Raw genomic sequence first — 22,384 nt, forward strand, 5'->3', positions numbered from 1 at the left:
CACTAATTTTTATGCTTTAAATCAGGGATAAAAAAACTGCATGGAAGATATGTTAGAGTTGTAAAAGACATTAAACAATATCGAACATGATGAGAAAAGGTTACAAGAAATGTGACAAAACTGAATGGATAGGACTAAAATCAGGTCATCTGTTTTAATACGGATGAGCATAGCAAAGTGGAAAACCAGGTGTATGCTTTGAACACAAACAAAGATTAACGTACATTAAATATATTCCAGGTAAATCATTTACATCTATGTACCAACATGTTTACATTCTCATGAGGCAGGAAGTCAATTACGTAAACGTTGTTCTTGTGAGGGGAATGCATCTTCCATTATAATCCCACTCACATGGTCAGAAATATTTGAGATTAACACTTTGATTGTCACACATAGTGATGGAAGTTTCACCACCAGATCAAGTCCATGTCGCACGTAAGACTCTGCTGTGTGTACTGGCAAGCTAGGGCAGTCAACATGTTAATATTAGAAGTGAAGTAAGAAACACGGTCCACAGCCAGATTTAACTATTTTTTAGCTGTTCTGTTCTTTATTGGTAAAGCACTTAAGCCTACATTTAAAAGTTTCTTTTCAAGGAACAGTAAGTAAGCCCATTAGCTGTCACTGAGGAATCAAGGTGTATTGAATGACAAACAAGGCACAATACCTGATTAAACGGACATATATATTAATTTGCCAAAGCCAGTTCAGTGTATTCCAATCAAAAGGAATGTATTTTCATGACATATTTTTACAGTTACTTTGACTATCTGCACAGTAATATGATGCACATTTATTTTCTCCAAGCAAAACAAAACACACACACACACACACACACACACACACACACACACACACACACACACACACACACACACACACACACACACACAGAGAGAGAGAGAGAGAGAGAGAGAGAGAGAGAGAGAGAGAGAGAGAGAGAGAGTTTTTTGCTGTAGGAGAACATGTGACAATGTAAGGCAACAACAGCTCTTTGTTCCCTGGTTAATACATCAAAAGTTTACAAAAAATATTAATATCCAAGACACTTTCTTGGCCATCTTTTTTTATCTTCCAAAAAAGAATCAAGCAGAAAAGTTGGTTATTTTTCTGTAGATAATATGCTCTATCATGTTACATATATCTTTACACATTAACATCCTTTTGAGTACAGTGGACAGATTTACACAACAATATGTACAGAACACATCAACATTCAAAAACTGAAAACCACATTTATATAATTTTCACATAAAAATTCTCAATCATGCATTTATATGTACAAAAAAGATACACAATATTCAAAATTGTGTCCATACTGAAGTTCAACACTTTTCTTGTTTCACAGCTCCAATTTCCTCCAGAAGTACCTGCATGCCCTCTGGCATACGGCCTTCATCTAGTTCCTTTCCCCACGATCTATACTGTAACCACAAAAAGGGCAGGAAATATTGTCAGTATACTATTTTTCACACTTGTCAAATAAGTTTACAAATGATATCATTTAAATCTTTATAATGAACTATGCGACAAAACGTCATACTGTTATTACAACATGAACAATTCAGCAGTTAAAGAAACTTTAGATTTTAGCATATAAATGGTTTAAAGCACCAACTGAATGGCCATAACACACACATAAATAAAATGTAAGCAACAGTAATTTAATGAACTCTCAATAACATTCAGGATACAGCTTAATGAACATTTGTGTATCTGAGCCTGAGCAAACAATGACAAATTAATTTGTCCAGAAAGCACATATACAATTTATCCAATATAATTAAATGAGCTATGTTATCTACAGTGCACAAGACTGGATCTTAAAATATTTTCAAAGATTTACAAGATCAAAGTCAGTTGCAGGCAGTTATGTTGCAATGTTTGAAAGTAACAGATTTTGATTTTTTTTTTATGAAAGTGGAAGCAACAGTTCAAAATAATTACAACATAATAAACACTGATGAAACATGAATGCCCAGAAATTTTTGCAGCAGGCAAATCTTTAGCAAGAAGAAGAAACTCAGTAACAAAATACTACATGGAATTGTTAGTGCCAATTACATTGTGTGTATATGCACATCTTATTTTCTGTGTCTGGACTATAGCCTTGCCAGTATTCTTGACAGTGCGACCTGCCTAGTCAATTTTTCACTGTTCCGTTTGAGTTATTTGTGAGCAGCATCCATAGCAGTTGTGTGTTCTCTAATAATCGAACAAAACATGTGCCTCATAAAAACTGTTACAACATGCTCCCACTTTCTCAACAGATTACGGGGCCAAGAAGAAACATGCCCTACAACAGTAGCTTTTTTTTTGGCAAGTTTACAGCATGACTTCAGTCAACTTCAGTTAGCATCATTTGTAACATCAAATTAATTTAAACTTGTTTAAAAATGGACTGAACAGAGAGCACCTCTTATCGTTCCATCTAGCTGACTGTGTTGCAAAAGATACTCAGAATTTACAATAACTCAGGAGGCACATGCAATGTACCAAACACCATTCTGCAGCAAGCTCTACCTTTCAGTAACCAAAGCAATTCTTTGTGGACTGCCAGACTGCTTCAAGATATGGAAAATCAACTGTCATAAGAAGGTATCTTTGTCAGTATCTCTGACAGTGATTTTGAGCTTGGCACAGTGTTTCTCAGTTCTTTCCAGGAATAGATAAACAGGTTGAATCATGTAAATTTTGCACTGGAAAGTGCTATTGATGAGCAATTTTCACACAATGGGCTGGTAGTAAGGGGCCCGTATTGTTAACCAGACAGACAGATTGTGTATTTTCTGTGCAAACACACATTTTTTAATGGAACAATGCCTTTTGACATTAACAAACTAGAAGTATGGTCAATTAGAATGTCGGTGAGTTCACTGCACGAGCCTAGAGCCACTCATTTACAAGCTACCATGTTTTGAAAAGTTTCCGTACTGGCACTTCTTCGTGCTGCTAGTCAGGGTGTGACAGTGCAAGCAGCAGGTCATGAGTGGACAATGGGATTCACCATTGCAGAAAAAGCCACATCTCATGTGTATGGAGAATGTAGGAACAAGAAAGTTCATTCTTGTATGATGTATGCTGCAGATATCACAACAGACATCAACCATCTCAACAATCATTTATCAACCTCCTCAAACAGTTATGTGAAAGTGGTAGTGTAAGATCAAAACAAGCGGCGACCGCCGGGGGGAGGGGGGGGGGGGGGTGAAAAAAAAACAAGCGGCGACCGCCGGGGGGGGAGGGGGGGGTGGGGTGAAAAAAAACAAGCGGCGACCGCCGGGGGGAGGGGGGGGGTGAAAAAAAAAAACAAGCGGCGACCGCCGGGGGGAGGGGGGGGTGAAAAAAAAAACAAGCGGCGACCGCCGGGGGGAGGGGGGGGGGTGAAAAAAAAACAAGCGGCGACCACCGGGGGGGGGAGGGGGGGGGGGTAAAAAAAAAAACAAGCGGCGACCGCCGGAGGGAGGGGGGGTGAAATAAAAAACAAGCGGCGACCGCAGGGGGGGGGGAAGCTACGACCGCCGGGGGGGGGAAACAATCGGCGACCGGCGGGGGGGGGGGGGAACAAGCGGCTGCCGACAGCGACAGGAGACAGGGGCAAAGACAAGCGGCTGCCGACAGCGACAGGAGACAGGGGCAAAGACAAGCGGCGACCGACAGCGACAGGAGACAGGGGCAAAGACAAGCGGCGACCGACAGCGACGGGGGCAAAGACAAGCGGCGACCGACAGCGACGGGGGCAAAGACAAGCGGCGACCGACAGCGACGGGGGCAAAGACAAGCGGCGACCGACAGCGACGGGGGCAAAGACAAGCGGCGACCGACAGCGACGGGGGCAAAGACAAGCGGCGACCGACAGCGACAGGGGCAAAGACAAGCGGCGACCGACAGCGACAGGGGCAAAGACAAGCGGCGACCGACAGCGACAGGGGCAAAGACAAGCGGCGACCGACAGCGACAGGGGCAAAGACAAGCGGCGACCGACAGCGACAGGGGCAAAGACAAGCGGCGACCGACAGCGACAGGGGCAAAGACAAGCGGCGACCGACAGCGACAGGGGCAAAGACAAGCGGCGACCGACAGCGACAGGGGCAAAGACAAGCGGCGACCGACAGCGACAGGGGCAAAGACAAGCGGCGACCGACAGCGACAGGGGCAAAGACAAGCGGCGACCGACAGCGACAGGGGCAAAGACAAGCGGCGACCGACAGCGACAGGGGCAAAGACAAGCGGCGACCGACAGCGACAGGGGCAAAGACAAGCGGCGACCGACAGCGACAGGGGCAAAGACAAGCGGCGACCGACAGCGACAGGGGCAAAGACAAGCGGCGACCGACAGCGACAGGGGCAAAGACAAGCGGCGACCGACAGCGACAGGGGCAAAGACAAGCGGCGACCGACAGCGACAGGGGCAAAGACAAGCGGCGACCGACAGCGACAGGGGCAAAGACAAGCGGCGACCGACAGCGACAGGGGCAAAGACAAGCGGCGACCGACAGCGACAGGGGCAAAGACAAGCGGCGACCGACAGCGACAGGGGCAAAGACAAGCGGCGACCGACAGCGACAGGGGCAAAGACAAGCGGCGACCGACAGCGACAGGGGCAAAGACAAGCGGCGACCGACAGCGACAGGGGCAAAGACAAGCGGCGACCGACAGCGACAGGGGCAAAGACAAGCGGCGACCGACAGCGACAGGGGCAAAGACAAGCGGCGACCGACAGCGACAGGGGCAAAGACAAGCGGCGACCGACAGCGACAGGGGCAAAGACAAGCGGCGACCGACAGCGACAGGGGCAAAGACAAGCGGCGACCGACAGCGACAGGGGCAAAGACAAGCGGCGACCGACAGCGACAGGGGCAAAGACAAGCGGCGACCGACAGCGACAGGGGCAAAGACAAGCGGCGACCGACAGCGACAGGGGCAAAGACAAGCGGCGACCGACAGCGACAGGGGCAAAGACAAGCGGCGACCGACAGCGACAGGGGCAAAGACAAGCGGCGACCGACAGCGACAGGGGCAAAGACAAGCGGCGACCGACAGCGACAGGGGCAAAGACAAGCGGCGACCGACAGCGACAGGGGCAAAGACAAGCGGCGACCGACAGCGACAGGGGCAAAGACAAGCGGCGACCGACAGCGACAGGGGCAAAGACAAGCGGCGACCGACAGCGACAGGGGCAAAGACAAGCGGCGACCGACAGCGACAGGGGCAAAGACAAGCGGCGACCGACAGCGACAGGGGCAAAGACAAGCGGCGACCGACAGCGACAGGGGCAAAGACAAGCGGCGACCGACAGCGACAGGGGCAAAGACAAGCGGCGACCGACAGCGACAGGGGCAAAGACAAGCGGCGACCGACAGCGACAGGGGCAAAAACAAGCGGCGACCGACAGCGACAGGGGCAAAAACAAGCGGCGACCGACAGCGACAGGGGCAAAAACAAGCGGCGACCGACAGCGACAGGGGCAAAAACAAGCGGCGACCGACAGCGACAGGGGCAAAAACAAGCGGCGACCGACAGCGACAGGGGCAAAAACAAGCGGCGACCGACAGCGACAGGGGCAAAAACAAGCGGCGACCGACAGCGACAGGGGCAAAAACAAGCGGCGACCGACAGCGACAGGGGCAAAAACAAGCGGCGACCGACAGCGACAGGGGCAAAAACAAGCGGCGACCGACAGCGACAGGGGCAAAAACAAGCGGCGACCGACAGCGACAGGGGCAAAAACAAGCGGCGACCGACAGCGACAGGGGCAAAAACAAGCGGCGACCGACAGGAGCAAAAACAAGCGGCGACCGACAGGAGCAAAAACAAGCGGCGACCGACAGGAGCAAAAACAAGCGGCGACCGACAGGAGCAAAAACAAGCGGCGACCGACAGGAGCAAAAACAAGCGGCGACCGACAGGAGCAAAAACAAGCGGCGACCGACAGGAGCAAAAACAAGCGGCGACCGACAGGAGCAAAAACAAGCGGCGACCGACAGGAGCAAAAACAAGCGGCGACCGACAGGAGCAAAAACAAGCGGCGACAGAAGAGGGGCAATTAATATTCTTGCTGCTGTTGCAGTTGATCTGCACATTAGCTCTAACGCAACCACACAAGGAAGTGGCATGAATCAGGCAAGTATTCTATACATTCTCCATTGATAAGTTCCATGCCTATCACATCTCTCTCCATCAACAGCTGCATGGAAACAGTTATGAGAATCATGTTAAGGTTTGTACATGAGCATTAAGACAGGACACTGCAGACGTATTAAGCATCTTGTTTAGTGATGAAGCCACATTTACCAATCACAGCCAAGTAAACTGACAGAACAGGCACTATTGGTCTTTTGACGACCCCCATTGGATTTGTCAGGTGGAATGTCAATGTCCATGGAGTGTAAACATGTGGTGTGAGATAGTGACCCATCACGTCACAGGCCCAATTTTCGTAGATGGAACACTCAACATGCCAAGTATCACAGCCTCCAAACTGACCATCTACCATGGATGCTAGAGGACATTCCTCTGCAGACTAGGAGGAACCTGTAGTAACAACATGATGGCAGTCCAGCCCATAGTGCATGAAGTACTACTGCAGGTCTTTGGTTTCCAAATCATTGGATTGGACACAGGACCTGTACCTTGGCCAGCCTGTTCCCTGGATTTGATGTCTGTACACTTTCTGAGGGGAAAGATGAAAGACACTGTCTACAAGGATATACGAACTACACCTGACAATATGTGCAATAACGTACTACTGCAGCCTGCTCAGACATCACTGCTGAAACCCTAGCATGTGTAAGCAGTCATTCCATACCAGACAAAGCATGTATTGTCGCTGCTGGTGGTTATTTTGAACACAACCTGTTAGGGTCACTGGTCTCATTACTGGTCAGAATCCACGTAACTAGTACATGCACTAATGTCATTCTTTGGTTGTCCTATCACAGGTATTGTACAAGTGTTGAGTGAAAACATGATTCTAGTGTAAGATGTTTAGAAGATTGTATTTTGAAAATGCAATCTCTCAAACATCTTATTTGCTAGAATCCTGCAATAAACACCACTGACTTTTAGTATATTAAGTTCAATAGGCATTTTCCTATTCAAGAAAGTTTATTTTTGCACAAAAATACACTTTCTAAGTGTTGATCGGCTAACAATATGAGCCCCTGGCTATCAACCCATTCTCCAAAAATCGCACATCAATACAACTCTCCATTTCTACAATATTTGTGATGCAAGTTTTAGATGATTTGCCCTATATAAATAATGTCTAATGACATGGTGAAAAGTATGAAGTAACTGCTAGCCAGGTTTGTTATTCAGTCAACAACAAATTAAATGGTTGTTTCAATTTTGGTTTATTTTCCTATAGGAAGGAAGGCTCTCATTTATAAGAGAAGAGAACACAGAGGATAATGGCATTCCTTACCTTTTCAAGTTCCTTCCGCAGTGCAAGAACAGCCTTTTCCCGGTCAGCCACAAGTTCTTCTAAGTACTGGTATCTTAATTTTTTCCTTGCTCTACATTCTCTTGCACTTTGTCTGCTTCGCTCTAAAAACCATACAGATAGCAAAGAAAAGAAAGTGCAATCAGCGACAACCATGTTAATCCAAATATAATTCATCTCCACTGTGTTTAGTGAGTAATTTCATGACTAAATGCAATTTAAGTTTCTGTGAAATATGTATGATCAATAAAAAAACTATGATACAGAAAGGGACAATATTTTACAGGTATCTCTATGATGTCCAAAAATGAGGGATCAAAATTCTGTCTCACCTAATTTTGCTTTCACATCAATTTTGTCACTTGATTTCCTACCAGGCTTCCGACCACGCTTACCACCTTCTTTACGTTCACACCGATTCATTTCCTGGATAAATAAAAATATAAGAAATTTACAAATAATTTTTGCATCTACAACAATGGTATTAAGTGTTCTACAATTCAAAACATTATCAGAAAAGGATATTTGAGCTTCACATATGTACACTTAATAATTTACAAGTTGCTAGTGCGCGCACACACACACACACACACACACACACACACACACACACACACACATATCCATTCACACGTATACAGACACAGGCAGACATATGTAAATGCAAAGAGATTGGGCAGAGATGTCAGTCGAGGCAGAAGTACATAGGCAAATATGTTGTTGAATGACAGGTGAGGTACGAGGGGCGGCAACTTGAAATTTGCGGAGGTTGAGGCCTGGTGGGTAATGGGAAGAGAGAATATATTGAAGGGCAAGTTCCCATCTCCGGAGTTCTGATAGGTTGGTGTCAGTGGGAAGTATCCAGATAACCCAGATGGTGTAACACTGTGCCAAGATGTGCTGGCCAAGCACCAAGGCATGTTTAGCCACACGGTGATCCTCATTACCAACAAACACTCTCTGCCTGTGTCCGTTAATGCGAATGGACAGTCTGTTGCTGGTCATTCCCACATAGAAGGCTACACAGTGTAGGCATGTCAGTTGGTAAATCACACGGTTGCTTTCACATGTGGCTCTGCCTTTGATCGTGTACACCTTCCGGGTTACAGGACTGGAGTAGGTGGTGGTGGGAAGATGCATGGGACAGGTTTTACACCAGGGACAATTACAAGGGTAGGAGCCAGATGTTAGGGAAGGTGGTTTGGGGATTTCATAGGGATGGACCAAGAGGTTAAGAAGGTTAAGATGGAAGGCGAAAAGACACTCTTGGTGGAGTGGGGAGGATTTCATGAAGGATGGATCTCATTTCAGGGCAGGATTTGAGGAAGTCGTATCCCTGCTGGAGAGCCACATTCAGAGTCTGATCCAGTCCCAGAAAGTATCCTGTCACAAGTGGGGAACTTTTAGGGTTCTTCTGTGGGAGGTTATGGGTTTGAGGGGATGAGGAAGTGGCTCTAGCTATTTGCTTCTGTACCAGGTTGGGAGGGTAGCTGCAGGGTGCGAAAGCTGTTTTCAAGTTATTGGTGTAATGGTTCAGGGATTCAGGACTGGAGCAGATTCGTTTGCCACGAAGAACTAATCTGTAGGAAACGGGCCATTTGATATAGAATGGGTGGCAGCTGTCATAATGGAGGTACTGTTGTTTGTTAGTGGGTTTGATGTGGACGGATGTGTGAAGCTGGCCACTGGACAGACGGAGGTCAACGTCAAGGAAAGTGGCATGGAATTTGATAGGACCAGGTGAATCTGATGGAACCAAAGGAGTTGAGGTTGGAGAGGAAATTCTGGAGTAGTTCTTCGCTGTGAGTCCAGATCATAAAGATGTCATCAATAAATCTGTTCCAAACTTTGGTTGGCAGGCTTGGGTAACCAAGAAGGCTTCCTCTGAGCGACCCATAAATGGGTTGGCATACGAGGGAGCCATCCTGGTACCCATGGCTGTTCCCTTTAATTGTTGGTATGTCTGGCCCTCAATGGTTACAAGGATGGTTTCTGGAGGTAACAGATTGGGTAAGGATTCCAGGCGTTCGAGAAAGTGGTTGTGTCTTTGATGATCCCCTACCCCAAAACCTCAAAATTCTAATATGGACAACTCAACAGAGCTAACATTTTACTGAAACTTTTGACTGGGTCACTGAAGATACTTCTTTTGTTTTCATACTTAGACAAAATGTAACACCTTCCATACATGGATCATCTTCCTCTACCAGTAATCCAAATTTCATCAGGTTTTTTACCTCCAAGTTTAAACATTTACAAATGCTACAAGTAGTATGAAGGAGTTTTAGGAACAAACAGCTTTCAAGTATTTTTGAAAGAATGTCTGCTCTTTGTCTGATAATTCATAGCTATGATAAATTTGTACCTGTGAACTTCACTTATTTATGCCCGAGTCATAATCAGGAGAGAATAGTCAACTCTCCCCTCCTGTTATATTTGTGAATTTAATTAATAACCTGAAACAATTGAGTCCTTGAAAAGGCAGTGCCATTATTTACATGTTTGGAGTGGAATGTTGGCTCATTGTATGATGCAACAAACAGAAGGGCATGGAAAGAAGAGAATGTAAACAGTTGATTTTAAGTACAAGACAAGAGGAGCAGCACATGGCACACAACAAAAGTTTGTTTAGCAATGCATATACATAATTGTGAAAAATCTAAATAAAAATTATTCCACTCCATGGCAGAGTGGTACAGCAACAAGTTTCCAATGTATTTCGAAATAAAAACAATCTTGGCTGCAAAATTATTTAATGTCAATGATGTGTTTCAACCCTTCAGGACATCACCCGATTATCTATAAAAACAATAAAACCGATCATACCACCTTCATTTTTGCAAGCGTGGCCTTATTTTGAGCTACCATGGGGATATCACTTGGTGCGTTCAAAATAATATGTGATATGTTGATGAAATTTCTGCGGCTTTCTGTACCTTCTTGATGATGAACTAGTGGTTTTCTTTTCCTTTAATTAGGTCCACCTTACATTTTGTTTGTTTTAATGATAGATGGAGTACTTTACCATTCCACCACTTTTCTGTTTTATATAGTTGTATGACAGATGGGTTTCATGTCCAGATGCTTTTATGCAAGTTCCTATTACCTTCAGTTCATTTTACCTGCTAAGTCATGCAAGATAGGATCATACCCCTTCCTCTATTACTAGTTGACAATCTGATGATACCTGTAAAGGGTGGAACGCACCATTGACATTAAATAATTTCACAACCAAGTCTTTATTCTGAAACTAAATCCAAATTGTCTATACACCATAGACTGTGCGTTCCATTTGACCCTAATTCCACAAAAGTGACAAACTTATTTTGTGGCATTTGTTATACAATTAGAATAAATAAAAAAAAGCAGAAAAAGATAGATGTGGCAGCAGATATTTACTGTAAGTTACTTAGAACTAGCTTCCTAATGGCTACATGAAATGGCACACTACCAACCAAGGGGTCAACCAAAAGCTGGGATACCAATGTCGGCTTTGCCTCAAAGTAACAGTTGTGTTGCATTATTGAGTTGTGTCATGTTTGCAATGGACTGATTTTGCAGAGAGCATATTGTGCACTCTAGGGTGAGGTATTTATGTTTCTCAATTCTTTGAGTGATGTTAGTGTGCCACTGGGAGTTTTGTTTCTGTTGCATTGACAAGCTGTTTTAGGTTCATTGGTCATTGGATACTGGTTTGTTTTCAGTTTTGAAATTGCTACTTCTACATGTTGTTGATGATTTGACAGTTTTTGTTGTTTATTTTGTCAGGTATTAGGTACAGTTCTCACCAAAAAATTTAGTAGCCGTTCTTTGGTTGCTGCTATGGGTGACGATATGGCTGCTACAATTAAATTTCTCCTGGCCCCTTGGCGGAATGTCTGAAGTATCATCAGAGAAGATAATTTATGAAACTGAATAAGGTCTTTGCTTCTTAAATAACAGAGGTGTGTCTGTGTGTGAGTGATGTTTTCAGTGATGGTTATCCCAGGGAAAGTACCATGGATAGCACTGCCCTGTACTAGACTTTACCTGATAAGTTCACAATTACAAGACTTGTCTGTATTTGCAGTGATACAAATAAATATTTTCAAGCTGAACAAAATGGAATCTATTAATGAGATATGGCAGTATCTTTTTAATTAAGTAACCATTTATTTGTGATTTATTTAAGACCATACAAATGTATAAAAAGCAGTGTCCAATCATGCATGGAGAACAGAATAATAAATGCACAGTCCAAACAAACTTGCATGTTTAATACGATATTCAATAAACAATACGATATTCAATAAACAATCTTAGCCAAAAAAACAGCCTTAGTATCCATTTGTCAGCATATCATATTTTGACTACTTCTGCCCCCCCCCCCCCTCCCCCAACAAAACTCCTTGAACAACTCATTTTTCACTTACAGAGATGACTTGCTGCTTAAGATGTGTGTGTCAAAACACTGATGAAACTTCTGAATAAAGTGGGATATGTCAGTGGTCAAAGGCAATGTGTGGAAAAGTTAAAGTTTATTCATGAAACAAATGTCTACAATAAGAAGCAAATACAAGAACCAGTATAAAGATACAATTAAACAAGCTTGTTAATGAACAGAAGGGTCTTATGGTATTTCTGGTCAGCAGACCTAACAGTTACGTAGCTGCCTGATCAGAAACTGTTTTCTTTCTCCATGCACATTACCCCTTTCCTTGTGGTGTGACCAAGTTGTGTTTAACGTGTACCTGTTGACTGCAAGATACTAATGAATATGCATGCAGCATGTGCCATAGTGGTGTTGTCAGGTAACAGATGAGAGGTGGATGAAACCTGACACTGAAATCGCAACAATGGTATGTCGAGAACAGCATCCGAGTGAATCATCATAAACAGTATTGCATGCATCAGCTCCATGAGGTACAGTGGAGACGTTTGGAATCTAATTCATGACAGAAGACAGAGGCTAACTGAACCAATCAGAAATGACCAATTCAAAAACACCCCAAGATAATCTGTGACTTTGCCATTTGGAAGAATCTTACCTGAATAAAGGATGATTAACTAGCGAATTATATATACGATTAGTGACTCTTTAGCATATTTCTCTTATACTTTCTTCCAACATTTTTCCATAACTTGCAAGCGTTATAATCTTATTGTGGGTTTAATAAATAACCAGATGAAAAGTAGAATAGTCCAATTCCCTACCGCAGTATATTTGTCAGATATAGAACAACTGAACAGGGATGGAAGACCAAATCAGACATGACCTACCAACAAATTATTCCAGCATTTGCCTGAATTGATTTAATGAAATAACGGGTACAAATGAAACCTGTTTCCCCATATAACGAGTCAAGTGACCAGCACCTAATTTGGTGGAAAAAGCTACTGTTTAATCTCCTATCAATGTTCTTAGGTATCTACAATTAACTCAGTTTTGTAAGGATGAGAAGGAAAATGTGCAGGAGGTACTTAAGGAAACACCACAAAACCTAAATCTGGATGGTATGTTTCATATCTTTTATATGAACTGGAATAGTTCTCTTTTCATAATATTATCCTGAAGAATTTTTCCATTCATAAATCTCTGCTACACCTGTACATTCCTTCTGCCTTTCCGCCATCCACTCTGTTTACTACTAGCTTACAATATGAGCTCATAACATTCATACAGGTGCTTGTCTTTTCCCCAAAGATCTCTAAATTTTATTTTCTCACTCAATCATGCTCCTGCATGCTTCTCATTTCTTCTCTAGCTATTCCTGCCTGCTTTTTTTTCTCTCAGCAATAAAATTTAATATCCCATGCATTATCCACCACTTTTCTCTGGCACACCTCATGTCTAGCTGCTGCTGTGTTCTCTCCTCCATTGCACGTTTAAGTTAACTGCTGCCTAAAACTCATTGTGAAAGTATCATCAAACTATGCCTGTGTCAACTTATCAAGGTCCCATCTTTTTATTATCTTTATGTAGCTTCTTAAGATTTTTTTTTTTTTTCGATTTTCAAGACAAATTATGGACAGGGCGAATAAATGCTCGTGGAAATGTTTTGGAGTTTAAAATCTGTTGCCTAAATTTACAATATAATCCATCCAGAAATTTGAAATCTCCAGGTCCCCTACACATGAACAACTTTCTTTCATGATTCTCAAGGCAGATATTAGAAATAATCGAATTATGGTTAGTGCAAAATTCTACTATGCGACTTCCATATCTTCTTTTTCCTACAGTCAAATTCCAGTCAATCAGAATCCAATTTTCTTCTCCTTTAATTTAATGAATGCATTTTTTAAGTCATCATGTTGATATGCCTGCACTGGCCTGACCTGAAAACTGATTCTGTCATATGTTTCACAGATTTCACTGTAATATCATATCCATTTCTGTTTTCAAACATTCTAACAAATTTGCCCAATAAATAGATTTAACATTTCACTTTCTAACCCACAGATCTTCAGATACGCTCTTTCTGATAACATACTCCTGGGTACTCCCCAACTGGATAATTGAAAAGTTTTGATACTGAACTGAAAAGTTACTTATCACCAGAATATCGGACTCAAGAGGATGCCTACATCGTTAAGCCATACAGTGGAGCTGTCTACCCATGTGAAATACAGTGGATTTCAGGCAGGCCATAATATGAACATGGGACATGCTGTTAGCATCTAAAATAGTAAGCCTAAAACACTGCTGACATAGCTTAACCCCATGCAGCAAATATAGCACCCGTCAATACTTGTGCCCACAAACTAGAGCTGTACGTATAGGCAAATAACATCACTATAAAAAAAAAGGTACAGGTACATATCTATGCAAACACTGTAAACAGGAGAAATCATACAGACTAACATGCTATTTGAATTAAACTGGACTTATCAGGATACAAAGAAATGTTTTCATGACCAAGTAGTAGCTACACATACACGCGCGACCCGTGCAAGATGCATACATATCGAGCTACACCATTTTGATTAAATATGCCAATGATCTCTGGAACTTACTTAGGTTAATTACTGGCACGAACTCAACTAATCCTAATTTGATGTGGTTTATTAAAAATGTGCGTCACGCAATATAAATAGTAGTAATCCAGTAATTCTCGTCACGACGATTATCAGATCACACCTGTCAATATGATTAACTAAAGTGGCATGGTGATGATGAGTTCTGTGGTAAATATCGTAAAATATATATCCTCCTGTCTTTGATGCTCGATGATAGAATGAAGAGCACCTCTACGGATCTGCTACGACTTCAGATAAAGGTTTATCCACCTACAAATCAACACGTCCTAGCAGACAGCCACATTATTTGCCTGTTCATTCTACTTCTACCTTACATTCTCACCATTTCATCATTTTCTTGGTGGTCCAGATATTTCTCCTCGAAATCCATTCATATACACATTACCGAATATCACTATGACAGAACATGTAACTAAAGTAACAACAAAGAACACTTAATTCATATGTCAAAACTACAAAGACAACAAATATCTTTCTCATAAGCGTGACGTTTTAACACAGAGATATGTGTATTACTTACGAATGACGATCACCACATCAAGGACAAGCAGTTATCACCTCACTCGCTACAGGAATCACTCTGATTATCACGTCATCTTTGCACATGGGTGTTCAGAATTAATTCTTCAGGACCTTGCTTTTAGAAACGTTGACGGGGATTATTCTGTTGTCAATATGATATTGACTGAACAGAAAACAGTGCAGACCTTACTTGTCAAAAAGAAATGAATTACAGTACCTGAAGGCCGAATCACACTAGGAATAAATGGAAATGAATGTCAGGCGACGTCGTCAAATGGTGGAGTGCTCACATTAGACAAATTTCAACACGACGTCAGTTCGCCTAGCCCAGTACCGAACGGTGAAAGTAAGGTTATGAGATGCCACCCATGACACAAGAAGTCAGAATACAGTATCAGAACTAAGGAACTACCACTAAAATTATTAATGGCCAAAGAAAAATCATAATGGGTGTGTCTGGTCTATTTTGTAGGGGAAACTGCTGAAAAGTGACATAACATTTAAGTACATAACAAAAATGTGTATGTAAAAACATATGACGCAATATTTATATGGAAATACACAGTCCACTTATCTCATCCATTGTGTTTTCGTTATACGTAGGAAACGACATCAGAAACAGTCGTTTCACATAGAAAACGTTTATTAAATGATAATTACTTAATCAATTTATGTTCTTACTTACACACAGAGTAGCTGACAGCACTGTTCAGTTATTGTAAAATCTACATAATTTTCACTTAATGCTTCAGTATTCTATCATAGACCATATTGTCGAATACTTTTGACTGAGAAAGGTGAAGCAGGTGTTAACACACTGGACTTGCATTCAGAAGAACGATGTTTCATATCCCCATCTAACCATCCATTTATGTTTACCAAAATTTCCCTTCACAACAGGCAAACTCTCATTTTCCTTCTTTCCTTTCCAAATGCCTTTGAAATAAGGATAATGATCTGTAATTAGAGGTGGTTTGCTTATCTGCAGTTTTGTAGATGGATCTTACTGCCATATATATCTTAGCGATAATCGTATTAAGTGAGCACAACTTTTCAATAATCTGTTAGCAACGCCATCATAGCCAGTAGATCACTGCAATCTACTTAGGGGATGTACTTTTGAAAATAATCCTTTGGGGGTACATATAGTGTCTGCACAAGTAAATGTAACGCAACTCTGTTTGGTTCTTTATTACTTGACACATTGTTTATAACCAAATGTAGGGACATAATCATTGGCACACAGAGATGGCCAGTGGTGGCCAACGACTTGAAAGTGTCACAATTTTTGCCAGAGCTGTTTTCTGTGGATTAAGTTTCATTTGGATTACTAGTTTTGTGTTTTTCTTGTTTAATAATGTTCCAAATAGTTTTTGCCTTATTCCTGGTGTATTATATTTTTCGAGATAGTGCATGAAAACATTCAAAAATAATAGCATAAAGACTAAGAAGTGACAATTATAACAAATGTAAGGCTGGCGAAAATAGGTCAACTCCTTCTCCCCCATTCTCCCCACCAACAACATCAACTTCAAAATTTCCATGCCAAACTACTTTGCCCTTTATGTCCCATTCCACTTTATTGGTAGTATCACTGACAACATTTGAATTTTTTATTAATGTTTTTATTCACCTGTCTTTAAGCTATTGCATATAATCGATGTCATTATCAGTAATACACAAGAGATTTTATAAAGCATAATTGACATGTCAGGAAACTTACTTAGATTCTCTATTGTACTACGAAGAACTAAAGAACAGACAATAAAAGAACACACATAAAAGAAAATAGATGATACACAAAGATTACACACAATGCTTAATAGTCAAATAAGAAACTAAATATTATTAAGAAGTTACCAAGGTACACACAATAAAAGTATAGAGGTCATAGACAAAACTTCCCAATTTGGTTAACAGTGAAAATTTAAGTTAGAGATTATTCAGTTACTTACATATTCATTACATATGTAAGACAAGATTCCAAAGGAAGAAAAATCCATAGCAGGAAGATAGAAACTGAATGTCTCTATTTTTCCAAGCTGCAATTGGTCTCAGTGTGACTGGGGTGCAACTGACTACTTCACAGTAGGCATGACTTCTGGAGTCTTCATCACACAAATTATAACAGTCACTTTTCTATGACACACTTTGTTGAAAGAATACAAATACGCAACTTCTAATTTGATGTATCATGCAGGTCCTGAATAGTCCTGTCAGAAGTTAAAACCCAATGTACAATGCAGTCTCTCTCCTGTTTTCAATGTTGAAGAGTATCCACTTCAGTCTGATGCACATTGTGGCTGGATACGCATATGCCTGTGGAACAACTCTAAGAATCATGTTGGATTTTTCTACTGTGACTAGACTCACTCCAGGACCACATACTCGTTGAATAGAAACCTTGAATTTCAAACCATGAACTATCAGCTAAGCTGCAGAGCACAACTTAGGTAGTAGTGCAGAGCCATGCAGCGTCTCCATGGTTTTGACTGCTAAGGGGAGTGATACCATGCCTCTGCTCCATTGGCTGCTACACAGAGTGATACCATACCACTGCTCCAGTGGCTGCATGTGACAGTGATGTGCAACTTAATCCATCGCTGTAGGCCACCTTTGTCGAGAACTGCCGGAAATCTGATGGTTTGGCTTCACTTAATGCTTATTCTGTTCTGGTCAACACCTAAAGCGAAAGGATGGGATAGGTGGCAAGGGTTGTGGCGTGGGTCACGCTAAAAACAAGCAGTAATTCGAGTCATTTACTAAATCAGGTCAACTTTTGATCAGTTTTCAAATTCTTTAAGTGTGTAAAACAATTTCTCTTTCAGCCATTTTTCGCTCTTACTTTAAAGATACCAAGGAAGGCAGCGTGGCAACGTGTGCCCGCACAGCTAATGTGTGAAAAAACGTTATAACTATATATTCATAACAGTCTAGGTTTTTTTAAGTCGATATGTAGATAAATCTGCCTTTTATGTTTAATGAGTATTATGATTATGAAATAACAGCATAAAGTTTTAATCATTAAAGTTTTCCTTCACACACAAGAGACAACTCTGTATAAATATAGAGGACTGTCATTATCTGTAATTCTTTGAAATAAAACCTACATGATATGTCACTTTTGGTAATCCTAGAAATGATACTGATCGCTTTCTTTTACCAAATGAAAACATTCTTGGCCCCTGAAGATTTATCCCATAGAAGAATGACATATCTCAGATGACAGTAAAACAAGGCATAGAAGAATTTAATTAGCAGCATTTCAGAAATATATGTATTTAATTTTTCCAGGAGAGAGATAACTCGTGGAATCTTATGAGAGATACAGTCTATGTGACTCGTCTAAGTTAATTTGGCATCTAGAATAATACCAGAGATATTGTTAGAAGTGAATTCAACATCAACATTGAAAAGCTGAAAGAAATATTTTCAGCCTTTTCATAGTTAATAGATAACTCATTGGCTTCAAACCACATACTTGATAACCTTTACTTTATTTTGTTCCTTTAGTTTGTTTATGACCTTTCCAGAATAGAGAAAGTTGTATCGTTTCCATAAGGTGAGCTTCAACAGCAGTAAAATATTTTATAATATGCATTTTAACCATCAGCTGTTTATTCTCCCATTATTCATATACCGGTTATGAACTGTCAGCCAGGATGTAGGACATAACAGATTAATTAAAAACCTCCCATATTCTTTTGAAGCCGAATCACGTCCAAACCATCCACAATTACATAACCAATTTGTCTTGGAATACTGATAGTCAGCTATGACTGTCAGGGTTTACTGAGGGAGAGTTTCAGGTCGCTAATAACACTGTAGTTTCTTTACTAATATTCCATGCCTTACAGAATCAAATGCCTTGCTCAAGTCCACTGGTTTGCCTTCAGTAGATAATTTAGATTCAAAAGAGGCTTGCGCGAAATAACATTTTCAGCAGCTTTAACTGTTGATAGCTGGAACATAAAACCATGTTGAGACTTATACAATACATTATCTTTTGGAAACGTTTGCAAATTTGCTTTTGTATAAATATTCAATTATTTTGGAGAAAATAGGCACAAGAGAAATTGGACGATGGCCATTAGAGCAGGATTTATCATCCTTTTTGTGTAAAGGCCAATGCACAGTTTCCTTCATGCGGGTTACGTCATGTACATTAAAACGTATCACAATAGGTTTCATATGGCGGCATTCACGCAGGCTATCAACGGACTGTCGTCTCACGTCACGTCACAGTTAAAGTTCCTCGGGATGAAAATTTTGACTGTTGTCGTCATCTGCTAACATCGGAAGCTACCGTAACCCATTTTTTTGGCACGCCAACTAAAGCTATAGAAGTGGATTTTGTGCTTTTGGTTCTTCTTAATTTTTTTATTTTTATTATTTCACTTTGTTTTCCAGACAAACTATCAATATTTCATTATGACTTGAATAGTTTTTCCATCGAGCGTTCTTACATAAGGGAGCGCAGCTATATAAAACGGAAAAATTATTTACGTTTTGCAATAACAGAACTCAGGTGATGCCTATGCCGTCTATAAGTAATAGTGTGAATTGATGAAACAATTTTCATTAAATAACATTTTTAAGTCAAAAAGTCAGGTCTAACAATGAAGAAAAGCACTTTTTATGATGTTATTAGTTACGTAAGTGGAAAAAACGTAATGGAAAAGTCTACACACAATAAAATGATCAAGAAAATACGTATTATATTGTATGTTAACTGGGGGCCTAGAAACGACGGAGGGAGAGGCTCCGTTTCCGCCGCAGCCGCAGTGGTCCACAACCCCACCATGACTACAGCAGTCTTGATAATAGCTGCACGTAAGGTGTGAGGATTCAAAGTAAAAAGCAACAACTAAAGCTGCAATTATACTGGAATGGTGATAAGCCACTGAAACATCAGCATGGTAAGAGCTGAGAAGTGCTGCAGCGTGAGTTTGATTATAATTGTGCTTCAGCAGAGTGCCATGGAAGAGAATAGCATAGAGCAGAGCTGAAAGGTTCAAATATGTTTGTGCACAGAGCTGTCACCAGAGCATTTGAGGAACTCTTAGCTGTGTTTGGGGCATCCCAACAGCAATCCACTATTTCTGCGCACAATAGTAGCATGCTCAGTATTCTCCATGGCACATGTTTTTCTCTTGCTGTATTGTTGAATAAACAGCATAAACAGGCGCTTGAAATCAGCTTTTTCTCAAAAGTTCCCCTGAAAGCCAATTCCCAACAATCCGAAAAAAATGGAAATGAAAAAATCTATAAAATTTTCATACATTTTAATAGGCAGAGATGATGTGCTTCCTTATCTTCCTTATCTTACATAAGGGGAAAAACGTAATGGAAAACTCTACACACAATAAAATGATCAAGAAAATACATATTGTATTTTATGTTAACTGGCAGCCTATAAATAACGGAGAGGCTCTGTTCCCACTGCAGTTGCACTGGTACACAACCCCACGATGACTACAGCAGTCCATTTCACCCCTTTGCCGCCCCACACTGAGCCAGTCTTTCAGGGTTATCACACAGTTCTGCCCCCGGTGGCGTGGTAGAGTAATGGTGGTGTACGCATATGTGGAGAACTTGTTTGCACAGCTCTCACTGATGTAATGTAGCTGAGGCGGAATAAGGGGAACCAGCCCATATTCGCTGAGGCAGATGGAAAACCGCCTAAAAACCATCCACAGATCCAGCAGGTGGATTCATGCCAAGCAACAGGCACTCCTTCCCAATCTGGAAAGCCATGCATTAGACTGCATGGCTAATCGGGCAGGCAAGAAAATATGTTATGAAGTTTGGTTTGGCCACTAATTAATTTTTAATTTTGTTAGTTCTTCAATTTCGATACGACTCTATGACTTGTATATCATGTGTGTATCTCATTACCTCACTTTCACCATTCAGTACCGGGTAAGTGAATCGACGTGATGTGACATGACCCTGGGGTGACATGACAGTCCGTTTATATTTAATATGAATAGGCCTTAATAGAATGATAAAACATTCTAGAAAAATACTGCAACAGACATCCAGTTTATAAGTGTGCAGAGATGGAATGATATAACATTTACTTTGGTGGAGGTATTGTACAATCGCCTCAATATATCTAAAACTGTTATTGTTAATGAGAAAATGTTTTAATGATTATTGATTATTATTTTTTGTTATTATGTACCTTTTTAGGTTTGTCATAGTTAAAAGTCATTAACAGAAATTGTGGCTAATGCATTTTTATTGGGTTTGAGGCTATGTATGTAATTAACTTGACAAAGGATTATATCACTAGTCTTGTAATGAATTATTGCAATTAATAATAGTTTCTGCCTTAGTTAGCATAAGAGCATGATTTTAAAATCAGGGGATAACACACATCATTGGCTAGTCCTAACACACTACATCAATAGACAGACATTATAACACAATATTCCATACGAAATCTCTCACTGAAATTAAATAATAAACAGTTTGGATTAACTTCATTATCATTTGGTTTCTGTCACACTATTTAACTGAGAAAATAATTGTAATGGCTCTTTGTTACATGCAGCCAGGCCAGCAAAACAAAGAATTATTTAATGTCCACCTACTTGGAGAAAAACATTAAATATTGGCTGTGACAGGTTTGTATAGTCCTGTGAAAGAAATTATTAGTATTTGTTGCGCTGATGTGAGCACTGCTGGAAAGAAAAAGTTTTAAATTCAATTTTGCTGCTTAATGGTGTTGATCTGATTGATCAGGCGCTGCTATACATTATTTTGCCATTGGACTGTTATGAATGCTGAAATAAAGCAGATATTACAGTTACAGACCTGATATGGCTAGGTAACCTGTTATCACATTTACAAGAACAAGAGAACCAGAGTCCAAGAGAGATGACAAACAAGAGAAGATGAGCATACATTGTCTACTTTGCAGATAGAAAAATCATAGCTCATAATTCTCATTAATACAATTACTATAATATGTCTATAAAATGCATATCATCTGTGATTCAGTAAATTAATAAGTTTTACAAAATTGATTATTTTGATAAAAGGTGTACCCGTATGTCCACATGATGTTTTCTGCTAATTTCATACAGTCTCATATATATTTTGTCAAATTGCATCGTTTGTCATCAATTCATTTATCAAGAAAGTTCAGAATTATGATTTGCATTGGTTATCAAAATATGCTTTGGTTTACTTTGTGCAGTTCCTGCAGGTGAGTGCTTTGACCATTAATAGATATTAAATGATATTGTTTAGCTGTTCAGTTACTAATGCATTCTACTGAAAAGTTGAGATGAAGATCTAATGGCTTAGGTCGTTTCTATTATGGTTCTCTTACTTGGGCACAATTCAAGGGAAAAAACGACCTACAAGAAAAAATTCCGAAGGGTCCTA

General features: G+C 40.8%; 1 protein-coding gene across 3 annotated transcripts; it reads right to left on the reverse strand.

Moving 5' to 3' along the window:
• Positions 1 to 533: 533 nt before the first annotated feature.
• Positions 534 to 15,136, reverse strand: LOC126187162 (REPTOR-binding partner). 3 transcript variants are annotated; one of them, XM_049928273.1, is made up of 4 exons: positions 14,985 to 15,136; positions 7,780 to 7,873; positions 7,430 to 7,551; positions 534 to 1,427 (listed from the first exon to the last, which is right to left on the reverse strand). In XM_049928273.1, exons 2-4 carry the CDS (start codon positions 7,868 to 7,870, stop codon positions 1,329 to 1,331), a joined length of 312 nt encoding a protein of 103 aa, XP_049784230.1. In that variant the 5' UTR covers positions 7,871 to 7,873; positions 14,985 to 15,136; the 3' UTR covers positions 534 to 1,328. The 3 variants fall into 3 exon arrangements, with proteins under 3 accessions (XP_049784230.1, XP_049784229.1, XP_049784231.1); XM_049928272.1 differs by lacking the exon at positions 14,985 to 15,136 and adding an exon at positions 14,787 to 14,978; XM_049928274.1 differs by lacking the exon at positions 14,985 to 15,136 and adding an exon at positions 14,441 to 14,636.
• Between the last annotated feature and the right edge of the window lie 7,248 nt (positions 15,137 to 22,384).

This window comes from Schistocerca cancellata, chromosome 1 (genome assembly GCF_023864275.1).
Source record: "Schistocerca cancellata isolate TAMUIC-IGC-003103 chromosome 1, iqSchCanc2.1, whole genome shotgun sequence".
NCBI lineage: Eukaryota > Metazoa > Arthropoda > Insecta > Orthoptera > Acrididae > Schistocerca > Schistocerca cancellata.